Genomic DNA, 12,715 nt, shown 5'->3' with positions numbered 1-12,715 from the left:
GGGTCAAAAGAAGGACTTGACAGGCTCAGAAAAGTCAAAAATAGTGAGATATCTTGCAGAGGGATGCAGCAGTCTCAAAATTGCAAAGCTTCTGAAGCGTGATCATCGAACAATCAAGCGTTTCATTCAAAATAGTCAACAGGGTCGCAAGAAGCGTGTGGAAAAACCAAGGCGCAAAATAACTGCCCATGAACTGAGAAAAGTCAAGCGTGCAGCTGCCAAGATGCCACTTGCCACCAGTTTGGCCATATTTCAGAGCTGCAACATCACTGGAGTGCCCAAAAGCACAAGGTGTGCAATACTCAGAGACATGGCCAAGGTAAGAAAGGCTGAAAGACGACCACCACTGAACAAGACACACAAGCTGAAACGTCAAGACTGGGCCAAGAAATATCTCAAGACTGGTTTTTCTAAGGTTTTATGGACTGATGAAATGAGAGTGAGTCTTGATGGGCCAGATGGATGGGCCCGTGGCGGGATTGGTAAAGGGCAGAGAGCTCCAGTCCGACTCAGACGCCAGCAAGGTGGAGGTGGAGTACTGGTTTGGGCTGGTATCATCAAAGATGAGCTTGTGGGGCCTTTTCGGGTTGAGGATGGAGTCAAGCTCAACTCCCAGTCCTACTGCCAGTTTCTGGAAGACACCTTCTTCAAGCAGTGGTACAGGAAGAAGTCTGCATCCTTCAAGAAAAACATGATTTTCATGCAGGACAATGCTCCATCACACGCGTCCAAGTACTCCACAGCGTGGCTGGCAAGAAAGGGTATAAAAGAAGAAAAACTAATGACATGGCCACCTTGTTCACCTGATCTGAACCCCATTGAGAACCTGTGGTCCATCATCAAATGTGAGATTTACAAGGAGGGAAAACAGTACACCTCTCTGAACAGTGTCTGGGAGGCTGTGGTTGCTGCTGCACGCAATGTTGATGGTGAACAGATCAAAACACTGACAGAATCCATGGATGGCAGGCTTTTGAGTGTCCTTGCAAAAAAGGTGGCTATATTGGTCGCTGATTTGTTTTTGTTTTGTTTTTGAATGTCAGAAATGTATATTTGTGAATGTGGAGATGTTATATTGGTTTCACTGGTAAAAATAAATAATTGAAATGGGTATATATTTGTTTTTTGTTAAGTTGCCTAATAATTATGCACAGTAATAGTCACCTGCACACACAGATATCCCCCTAAAATAGCTAAAACTAAAAACAAACTAAAAACTACTTCCAAAAACATTCAGCTTTGATATTAATGAGTTTTTTGGGTTCATTGAGAACATGGTTGTTGTTCAATAATAAAATTATTCCTTAAAAATACAACTTGCCTAATAATTCTGCACTCCCTGTATGGTGGGTTTCTCTTATAGCTGCATCCACACTGGTAGTGATCCACAGTGCCATGGTGACCAGAGGCCATAGAAAGGAAATGACATTTAGCTATTTAAAAAGAAAACAAAAAAATAGTTGAGATTACTGTTGGTCGTCACTGAAATGACGACCAATGAGAGAACAGAATCCCACTGACATATGACCTGGTAGTTCATTGGTTAGAGGATTATGTAGGCAACCAGAGCCTTCAATGTCCAGTGTTTTCAACGAGCAAATCACTTCTTGTGTGGAGGCACCTTTAGGGTTGGGCAGGGCACAGCGCGATGGTTCGGCAGTAAACCCAACCAAAAAAGAAAAAAGAAAATATTTTGTAATTGTAAAGTTTAAAGTTACAACAAGACTTGAAAAAAATAAATAAACACAAACATCAGAAACCTGGTGGTTCAGTATTTAAAGTTAAGCTGCTCTAAATGGCAAAATCAATTGTGGGTTGTTGCATCTCCCCATCCGTCTTACTAGTTTTGATACAAAATATTAAGTTTACACACTTTAATCATTTAATTTCCCACCAACAAACACCCCATCATCATCCTGAGATGTCAGTCAGAGTAGCAGAGAACACCTGTGTGCCTGCTCAGGGCCTTTAACCCATTAGAAAGTCTGAATATCTGGGAAGCCCCAGTACAGTTACACCTCTTATCGATTGGCAAAAGAATCCACTTTACACTCTAATCTAATACCTCCACGTTCTGAAAAGCTTTTAAACTGTAGAGGAAGTCAACTTAAAGAGGGTGCAAACTAAGAAAGATTGAGAGAAAAAATATTTCAGGGTGACAGCCGACTGAAAAATGCATGAAGCTGCTGAAAGACTGAGCCTCCTTTCGTCTCTCAGTCTGCTAAAACCATCAGGAATACTGAGATCTGTACAGAGCAGGTTTTTGGAATAAAACATGCTTCCAGAAAACAATTCACTGCATTAGAAAAGAAGAAGACTCTAAATATCAGGGTTTCCTTTTGTTGACTTTTATTTAATAGCAAGTTGAGTAAGCATCATACAAGATGGACCAAACACATAAAATGATCAACTAACGTAGCAAATCTGTGTGTGGATGTGAAAATGTCTTCAACTAAAGTTGCTTAGTGTCAATTTATGCTTTTTTTTTTCTTTTATTAACAATTGTTTCAAAGCAATACGTCCATTCCAACAATCCCCATAGAGCGCATGTTACAAACGTAATAAATGAGATTGATTCATGTCTGGTCTTGTAAAGTGATCTAAAATTGCTCAATAGAAAAGTTCACAACCACAACATGGCTCACCCTCTAATAACAAAGTCGGAAAATAACCTTTTAAATACAAACGGCTTCCACACCTGTTCATCAGTGGCTCTACAGGTAAAAAAATAACTGCATGGTGAACAGATGTCAAATGAGCTAAATTAGCCTCCAATGTTAAAAATATACCAAGGAATGGCTTCAAGAATAATTGACTTTTTTGTACAAGCTTTTTAAAAATCAAGACCCTCATTAATACGTAGAATCGGTGGAATGCATAAATTATATCTGAAGAATTACCGTGGATGTGTTGGACAAGCAGCAACTAAAAGGCTTCACAGGTACCTTTGCTGGTAAAGTATTCCTACCGGGTAGAGTGTGCATTTTAAACTCTTCTGGTAAACCTATGAAAACCTCAAGGTATCATCTGAGCTGGTGTCGAGGACTGCAGGGGGGAGGCGGGGGGAAGCAGAAGACGGAGAGATCAAAACAGTTTGATGATGCTCTCCCTGGACTTGCCGACTCCGACCCACTTCACTGAAATGAGAAGACGCAGGGACCAAAATTCGATTGGCAGGTTTTGGCAAAGCGAACAAAGACGTTGGCTGCAGTTTCCATCCCCATTAAACTAAAGTATCTCTTTACAAACCTGGCACTTGCAGGAAGTCCTCGATGAACCGAATATAATTTTGAGCCTGCACCGGAAGCTCCTCGAAACTCCGAGCCGTCTCCGTGCTGCAGCACCAGCCGGGCAACGTTTCGTATTCCACTTTCACTTGTGTCAAAACGTCCATGTTTGCTGCAAAAGAAGCATCGTTCAGAGAAAAATCGGTCCTGGGAAATCCAGCGCACCGGCCCACAAAAACCCACTGAGCAAAAAGAAATGATAACGTGCTGTTTTTGTGCAGCTCTGGTGCCATTTTAAACAGAGGAGACCCTTCTGATTCATTAACTTAATGATTCAACTTCTTCTATTTGGCAGTACAAACAGAGAGATGAAGACGATAAAGCTGCGTCTGAACAGATTTTGACAAACTCGGGATGCTGCACTTCCTGCTGGGGAAAAAAAAAAAAAAAAAAGCTGACCCATGTGAAATAAAGACCCCCCCCCCCATTCACATGAAACCAGATTCTTTTCAGTAATTATATTTCTGTCAATAAAGCTGGAGTAGGCAATATGTTTCTAGGCATCTCTAACAAAAAGAAGAAGAAAAGAAAAATCTATAATAACTTTTCAGCATATTCTTCTTTAAGTGGTCTGAGTAGGAAATGTGCAAATGTAGCCTGCTAAGGGCCACAGCAGCAGATCAGGTGAATAACAAGTGAGATGTGAGATACAGGCACGATGGATGTAAGCAGAGAGCAGCCACCTCAGAGAGCATTGTTCAAATCCTGTGTGAAGTCAGGAATCTCAACTTCCTTTTATGGAGCACAGTTGTGTTTGTGATTGTCTGGGTGGAGGGGTCTGGATAACTGACCAGCCATAAACAATCAAAGACTTCAAAATGTCACGCGATCAACTGTTAGACTCAAATGTATAAGGATAGCACTATTCTGAAGAACGTGTACATCCTCACATCTTTTCACATTGTTGTGACACTTGTTTCAGAAGTTACTGAGTCACAGAAACACTAAATCCTGACTTTAAGCTCTAAACTGGGCTCAAACTGTTCTTTCGAACCGTTGCATTTATACCATTTTTCTACAGATCTAGAAAACCTGGGAACATCCTACCTGGAAAACTTGGCAGAGGTTGTCCATTAACCTTATATGCCACGGCCACTTTAATCTCAGGCAGCGTGTCCAAAATGTCCAGCTTCGTCAGAGCAATTCTGCAGAAAGAATTTGTGTTCAGCTTTGATCACAACACAAAGAGCACATGGTGAAACTTGCTTCTAAACATAGCAACGATGCCAGTAATTACATCAGCCAGCGAGGGAAATATTCTGAAATCGTTTGAATGTTCCTTACGCAGAGAAGCCATTGACCATGTGGGCATATCTGACCAAAATCAGGTCCAGCCAACCACAACGCCTTCTTCTGCCCGTGGTCACACCGAACTCTCTGCCTCTACTCTGTAACAGATTCCCGGTCTCCTGCGGAGCAAGAAAGAGACACACAAAGTCAGTTTAAAGAGGGGAAAAAAACAATAAATAAATGGGAAGCATATTCCTTGATTTCAAGAGGCAATCACACCAATACTGCCTGCTCTAATAACTTTATTTTGTACAGAAAGTCAGATAAGCATATATTCATCTCTAGTAACACCTGCATGCACACTCCACTGTCATGCTCTCTACAGTACCGGGGATTTGCTGTAATCTGGTGGATCTGAATTGACGTAAGTTTGGCCACAATCATGCGTCTGTAACATCAGGTTGGCAGCTGACCACAGAGGCTGAGCAACTGATGATATTACAGTCCATATTGGACACACAGTAGAAACTGCAGGAAGTAACTAGGATTTTTTTTTAAAGCACAAAAAACCCAATTTGTGTCTTTTTACTCACGTTATCCTGTTCTGTTGGAAACGCACCAACACCCACACGGGTGGTGTATGCTTTGACAACGCCGTACACTCGGCCAACATAGGACGGAGGCACCCCGAGTCCAGTGCATACGCCTCCAACGGTGCAGTTAGAAGATGTCACGAAAGGATACGTGCCTGAACAGAAAAACACCTGTTAATGTGAGGAAGCAACAAAACAAACAAAACACAACACGTCCATCATCTCAACTCAAATATTTAAAAACCTGTAGATGCTCACCAAAGTCAATATCCAGGAGAGCAGCGTTGGCTCCCTCCACCAGGATTTTCTTACTGGGTCCAGTAAGAGCTTTGTGCATGAAGTACACCCCGTCAGTTACCAGAGGACGCAGTCTCTCTGTGTATTCCTGAGAACACACACAAAAATATCACTTGATGAAAATCTGTAAGACTTACCTACACTACTAAGTAAATAATCCGTTTATAGTGCTGTCATTAGAAATAATTTTTCTCAGATACATGAAAGTCCAGCAAACATGGCTGAAACCCTGACATCCCCTCCCTGATCGAAACTGGCCACAGCATGACAACAAAAAACTGAACTGTGGATAGATGAAAGTTTACAGAGGTCGGGTCAGACGGTCTCTGTAAGCTGATTTTCTTTGAATAAGTTGACCCTCACAACAAAAGGTTTAAACAGCAGAGGAGTGGGGCTACTCTGCTCACAGCCATGCACAAAGATGTTATGCAGCTATCACACTAATCAAACAAACTGGACGGGACTCAGGCACGGTACATGCTAAGATAGTCAGACTACAGGTATAGGTCCACTATCTTAGCCTTACCCCTGTTAACATCACCTGTGTTTTTCCTGCTATGAATACAATGAATATAAGAACTCCCAGTAACACAGGCAGCTAAATGAAATTCAGCCATCATTAACCTTTACACCTGTGATTTTTCCTCTTGTGATGTAGGCCCAACACCAACACCTGAGCCATATAATACCATGAAATACCTCTATGTGATAAGCAGATCTCACCTTCAACTGTTGCAGTTCGCTGTCGATGTCGACATTAAGGTTTGGGTACATGGTGCGAAAATGTTCCGCTAGCATGCGAAACCTGCAAAACATGACGAGCAGGACAGATTATTAGTTAGACACATTAATGCATGTTTATGTGGAGCCTGTCTTTATGCAGCTGTGCTTCCACTCATTAGAGTTTTAACCTGACACACAGGAGAGAACGACTACGTTACATAAGGTTTCCATAAAAGCTTTTTCAGCTGTTTTCCATAGATGGGTGCTGCCACCTGCTGGTAGGAGATTGCATAAACTGACAATAACTGGACTAATGTGTTATAACACCTCATGTTTTGTCTGTGAGATGTTCCATTTTTTTAAAATCCTTAAAATGTATGCCTAAACTTGCCATATGACCAATCTATGATTCAAAGTCACTTAAACAGCGTTCCTGTCGGCGGCCACGTTATCACGTTATGGTGAGGTGCTAAGACTGCAACATGAGGTAGAGGAAAAACAAAGCGCTTACTTCTCCTCAAAAACTTTGAAATCTGAGACGAGGTCACAGACTCGCAGACCGTTCCGGGCAGCTTTCGAGGAGTAGGCAGGACCGATGCCCTTCTTAGTGGTCCCTAAACTGGAGCACGAATAAACACAACAAAGTCTATTAGGAAGTGCACACTAAACACAAAGTCATCCCCAGTCTTTAATGCTGTTATACTGCATGCTATTATTAACAGTCATAAAATATTTGATTTACTTTTTCCCTTCTTGCTGCTGCCTCTGCTGCTCCTGGATTCCATCAACAGCTTGATGGAAGTTGAACACTACAGGAGGACAAACGGGACTGTCAATAAGAACACGTGTGTTACTCAAAACTTTGAGGAGAAACTCTTACTCACCGATGTGGGCGCGATCTGAAATCTTTAATCTTTCCTCCCATCCTTGTAATCCTGCACAGGAAACAACGATTCACGTGGTGCAATGTTTTTACTGCAGGAAGCATCTTTTTTCTCTTCTTCTGCATTATTATTGATGCGTGCGCACACACACACACACAAAGACTAATAAACATTTGCTTAAAAGCATAAAAACACTGAACTAGTGAAATGTTAAATGTTGAGAGTGAAAGGCGAGACAAGAGCATGGCTACCACTTTACTGTCTCACATCTTCGTTTAACACTCAGTAAACTTCAAAGGCCTTTTCCACTCGAACATACTCGGGTCCGATCTGTTTTCAGGGTTTTCCATTAGGTGCCAGGTACTTTTTTAGTACCTGCTTGGCCGGAGTTTCCAAGCAATCTGAGACAATCCGAAATTGTGACATCAGGCTGCACGCCACCAACTGGCTAGTAAGTGGCATCAGAGTCATGAGAGTGTCTCCTTAATGAAAATCAAAACTGTCATTTTTGAAACCTGACAACAAGTGAAATGGTTACACAGAAGAACACTGTGATCACAGAGCGTGACAAAAAACCACAGACTGAGCAGCAGGTATACCATCGCCTCCACGTGCTCCTTTGTTGTGGCATTCGTGTCACATATAAATGACATCACGAGACTCTCGGTTACGTTGCTATAACGACTCCCCGCACATTAAGTGGTACTCAATTGTAATGGAAAATGAGTGAAACAGAGTCGAGCTGAGAAGGTACTAGTGGAAAAGGGGTATTGGTGAACTGAGGACACCCACTGCACTATTTCTTTTATTTATTTCTTTTGTTCTTCCTTGCAGTGTAACTAAAGAAGAACTGGCATATATGTTGCTGCACTTTTATGCATCTTCATATTGCAGCACACCTCTTCTCCCCTTCCTCTGCAGTGGGCAGACTGCAGTCCCTGTAAAATAAATATCTGATGATTTATATAATGAAACAATGCTTGTTTACAATTTGACTGGATTTTGGACAGCTGTTCTTCCTCATTTGCCTTAGAGCATTTCCAAATATTAAGGAAGGGTGAAAATGACTCAGTCTGGTGTGACAAACTGTTTTGAAGGATTTCACACATTCCTTGAGCCTTTTGAACACCTGAGTATTTATCGTAATAGCACACAAACCCAAATTTGTGACTGTCATGACAGATTTATGGTTCCAAACATTGTTCAGTTTTATCCAGTTTAATCATCATACAGATGCAAAGGAAAAGACTATTTGCTGGAGCTGGAGTTAGTCGAGAAACTGTTTTACTCTTGTTTTATAGTTGTGGTGCAAACACTCTTTCAATACAGTCAGAAGACATTCAACACACATGTTCACTGCACTATTTCTGAAACGCTGTCAGCCAGTTTGGAGCCTCCTAATTTCAATAAGCTCTAAATGTTTTCAGATCTGTTAGGAAGGCCAGTTTTATCTCCCAGCCTCTTGCTTTGAAAGCCATGCTGCTGGAATACATGCAGCATGTGCTTTTGCAGCATCTTGCTTCAACATCCAAGGCCTTTCCTGAGAAATCTCATTTAATGCTGATCTTATTCAGCATTAAATAGGGAGAGATACTCATACCATCACAGATACCAGCTTATTATCTAAATGATGGCATTCCTTGTGTATCTGCAATTTTGAAAACTGGCAAATGTTACAAAAAAATAAATTAAAAAAATCACTCTGGGAAGCAGTTTTTATAGCCAGAAATGTTACTAATTAACATAGCTGGTTGTGAAATAAGCAAGTTATTAGTACAATGTTGTTTTTAATATTACACAACACCATCTCACCGTTTCAAATCCAAAATAAGGATATATATTTTTCCAAAAACAAAGATATATAAGGGGTCGTCTTACTCTTATTTATTTATTTTTTAAATATTATATAATGCCATTTTACAATACGTCCCAGTTTTATTTTAATAATACAAATATCTTTTTTTTTTTTTTTTTTTGGGGGGGGGGGGTTAAATCTACCCTGAAATGATCCTTTATGCTGTGACACTGTACCTTTGCCTTTACGCAGATTCTTTTCGGCCTCCTCAAACAGTCCCGGCAGGTGTATCACCACTCCGTTACCTGTAAGGTGAAACTGAACTTTTAACAAGCCTCGTATAACTCATCTTATACACTTTAGCATCAAGTGTTCCAGTGTGGGAAACAAACTGCTCATGTTTTCCCTCAGCTTTTGTTTGGATGACATCTCAGTGCACCCCTCTCCCAGTTTCCTGTTTTTACACTAAGCCTACTGGAAACAAAAGCTATTAAAAGCATGACATCCAAACAAAACATACAATAAAGAGGTGAGGAATGAGGAATGACGCACAACAGCACACTGTACATGGTTTAATTCCTGTGGCTGTAAAACTGCACTGACTAGGAATGGTAAATGGTAAATGGCCTGTATTTATATAGCGCTTTACTAGTCCCTAAGGACCCCAAAGCGCTTTACATATCCAGTCATCCACTCATTCACACACACATTCACACACTGGTGATGGCAAGCTACATTGTAGTCACAGCCACCCTGGGGCGCACTGACAGAGGCGAGGCTGCCGGACACTGGCGCTGCCGGACACTGGCGCCACCAGGCCCTCTAACCACCACCAGTAGGCAACGGGTGAAGTGTCTTGCCCAAGGACACAACGACCGAGACTGTCCAAGCCGGGGCTCGAACCGGCAACCTTCCGATTACAAGGCGAACTCCCAACTCTTGAGCCACGATCGCCCTAGGAGGTCTTTTTATTATCTAGACGAGCCTTAATAACACAGGATCTGGGTCATGTCCTTAACAGCGTGAAACAGACAGACTGATAAGACTGTCTGCGTATGACGTTCACTCTGATAAAGGTGATTATTAATGCGTTATGGCATCTTCATCACGCTTCACCATCAGCAAGACTTTCAAAACTCAAGGCTCGTCCTTACCAATGAATGAGATGGCCTTCTTGTTGAGCACCCCACTGGGCAGCAGATGGAAGTCGTACTCCACAGAATCCACAACCACGGTGTGACCTGCATTGTTTCCTCCCTGTGAACACAACATAACATCCATAACCTGCTCACAGCATAAGACCGATACAATGTTGTGTTGTGGTAAAACATGTTCAGTGTGAACAAAGGGTTAAAAGCTCCTGTTCCTGTAGGCGCTGTGTGGCTTTAACAAAGTAAACAATAGCACTTTTTTTCGTAGGTGCGTCATTCCATTATTTAATGTCATGTTCACGGTCATTTGTCTAACTCTGTAAAACTGTATGGATTTCGAAGCACCACATTAGATTACAAACGACAGTACTTAGGTAGTAGTGCTCGTTAGCGCCATAGCAGCTCTACATCCGGGGAGGTCAGCCAAGGTTGTTGACGTCGGTCATGAATATTTAACTGCAGCTAAACGGTGACGAGGCTCTCCATAGCCCCGCGTTATATTCACAACAAGCCCAAGAAAAGTGTAAGAAGGGGTGTGTTTAAGGGTAAAAGGTGACAAAAGATCGACAGCGTAGCTTGGTACCTGGCACCTGCACACAATATCCGCATCCATGGCGAGTAAGTCCACTACTTTGCCTTTTCCTTCGTCTCCCCACTGCGCTCCGAGCACGACGGTCACTTTGTTCTGCGGCTCCTTCGGAGTCCTGAGTGGGTGCTCCTGCGGGACACCCTCCCGCGGTCGCTTAACGACCGGCTCCCCGTTCAGGGACGTGCTCTCCCGACCGTTAACGTTAGCCATGCTGCTTTCGGATGCCATGCTGCTGCCCCTCTTCCCGCAAACCGGAAAATCGTATTGGCGCGTTCTCTCGTCTACGGGAAGTGCTCGACTTCCGCTTTACGGGACATCCTCTTTTAGCTTTACTTTTTCTTCCCCCTGAATATAAAACATACGTGTTCACACTATCTATCGTGTCAATTTATGCTGACTAACTGCTATATAAACGCCTTGTCGGTCAGTTAAATGGTTTTTTTTTTTGGTGTCTAATTTAAAAGTAACACACTCACTGATCTCCACTTCCGCTATCAAAGGTTTATTTTTCAACATTCGTGATTTTCTTTTTAGTGTATCCTGTTTTTTTAACTTTACTTTTATTGTATTTAACTCGTCAGTTGGTAATTTGAGTAATAAATTAAAGTTCCCTTTTAAAACTGCAATAGAGAGCAATTCAGTCAGAGGCACAGCAGAGGGCACCAGTGAGCAAGTCATCTGAGAACACTGAAAGACTAAATTAATTATTTACGTTGTTGCACTGTCAGTATCTACGAAGCTGTGTTTTTAAAAGAAGAAAAACGCAATAATAAATCTAAAAAAAAATACAGCAAACCTAGGTTCCTATTTTTGTTCTATAAAGACAGTACATGCATGTGTTTTGATCTGCCACAGGGAAACTTACATTGTTGAAATAATAAATAAATAAAATCGCGCCAACGTTGGTTTGATGTCAGGAAGGATAGCTGGACGTTATCCACAATAAAATCTTACACATATGTTTAAGAGATAGCATATTGTGTTGGCTCAGTGTGACTGCTGTCAGAAAATATTGGAAATTACGTGCGCTGCTTGCTTCATTCCTTAAGTCAAAATGGCGGATGTTGTAAAGTGGCTCGTTGTGCTGTGACTTCCCAAAGACTAATATAGAGGTATTTTACTACAACAGAGAGTAATACAGAAGTTTACAGCACGAAATTCACACTGGATTCATTTTAGCCTGTGTCACAATTCCCCCCTCATATAAGCCACCCCAAAAGAGCAGGAGTTCACTGATCAACCACCACATTTAGACTCTAATATTGTAAAGACCCCCACACCTTGCTGTGGTGCTTCGCACAGACCCTTTGGATCCTTATGTTGTGGGGTGGGGACTGTGTGGACTGAGCTAGTTCCAGCAGGTCTCACAAAAGCTCGCTCAGAATCTGGAGAGTTTGTAGGTCGTGAGTCGATTTCTTTTTGCGCCCTGCTGCTGGGGGATGGCTCTGTTGGGGAGTGCATGATTGTCAGGATAGTCTGCAACACTGTGGTAGTAGGCACTCCAGCTCATGTCACTGTTAGTTTCTTGCTGCACATATCAGTTCAACTATCAACAGAAACAAACGGGTGCACTGAAGTTTATTTTCTGGAGTACAAGTTTAAATACCTCCATATATTTTAAATATATATATTCATTTTGCACAGTTTGTCCAATACTCTACTACTGCAAATGTAGCCATTTTCATTTTATTGATGTAAGTGAAGTATTTAAAAAGAAAAAAATATAATATATGCTTGTTGGAATTTATACGTGTCAGTATTTATCTCTTGCTGAAGTGTTAGGCACCATGTGAGGTTAGTATAACTGTAATTTGCTGGCAATATGCTTGCATAACGGCAATAAAGATCATTAATCTTCCCACATCTGTCTTATCTGTGCAACACTGTGCAGCACAGGGACAACAACATTTCTTTTAAGCAGGAATTTCTCTGATCATCACTGCATCATAACCCCCTGATAAAAGTAAAGTAAGTAAGTAAGTAAAATTTATTTATATAGCACATTTCACAGATAAAAATCACAAAGTGCTTTACAGTAAGATCAGACATACAAGTTAAAATTAATTAAAAGCCCGTTTGTATAAAAATGTCTTCATCTGCTTTTTAAAGGAGTCAGTAGAGTCTAGACAGCGTAAAGACAACGGCAGAGAGTTCCACAGCCTAGGT

General features: G+C 41.6%; 1 protein-coding gene across 1 annotated transcript; it reads right to left on the bottom strand.

The window, feature by feature from the left end:
- Positions 1–2,326: 2,326 nt before the first annotated feature.
- Positions 2,327–10,777, bottom strand: adssl (adenylosuccinate synthase, like). Its single transcript, XM_040049857.1, has 13 exons — positions 10,544–10,777; positions 9,964–10,066; positions 9,046–9,114; positions 7,015–7,065; positions 6,873–6,939; positions 6,642–6,749; positions 6,131–6,212; positions 5,369–5,495; positions 5,111–5,265; positions 4,572–4,696; positions 4,335–4,432; positions 3,250–3,399; positions 2,327–3,137 (listed from the first exon to the last, which is right to left on the bottom strand). Exons 1-13 carry the CDS (start codon positions 10,775–10,777, stop codon positions 3,085–3,087), a joined length of 1,422 nt encoding a protein of 473 aa, XP_039905791.1. The 3' UTR covers positions 2,327–3,084.
- Positions 10,778–12,715: the final 1,938 nt, after the last annotated feature.

This window comes from Simochromis diagramma, unplaced genomic scaffold (genome assembly GCF_900408965.1).
Source record: "Simochromis diagramma unplaced genomic scaffold, fSimDia1.1 OVJJ01000050.1, whole genome shotgun sequence".
NCBI lineage: Eukaryota > Metazoa > Chordata > Actinopteri > Cichliformes > Cichlidae > Simochromis > Simochromis diagramma.
Note: the sequence above shows the minus strand (reverse complement) of the source record. Positions and strands in the feature narration are given on the sequence as shown.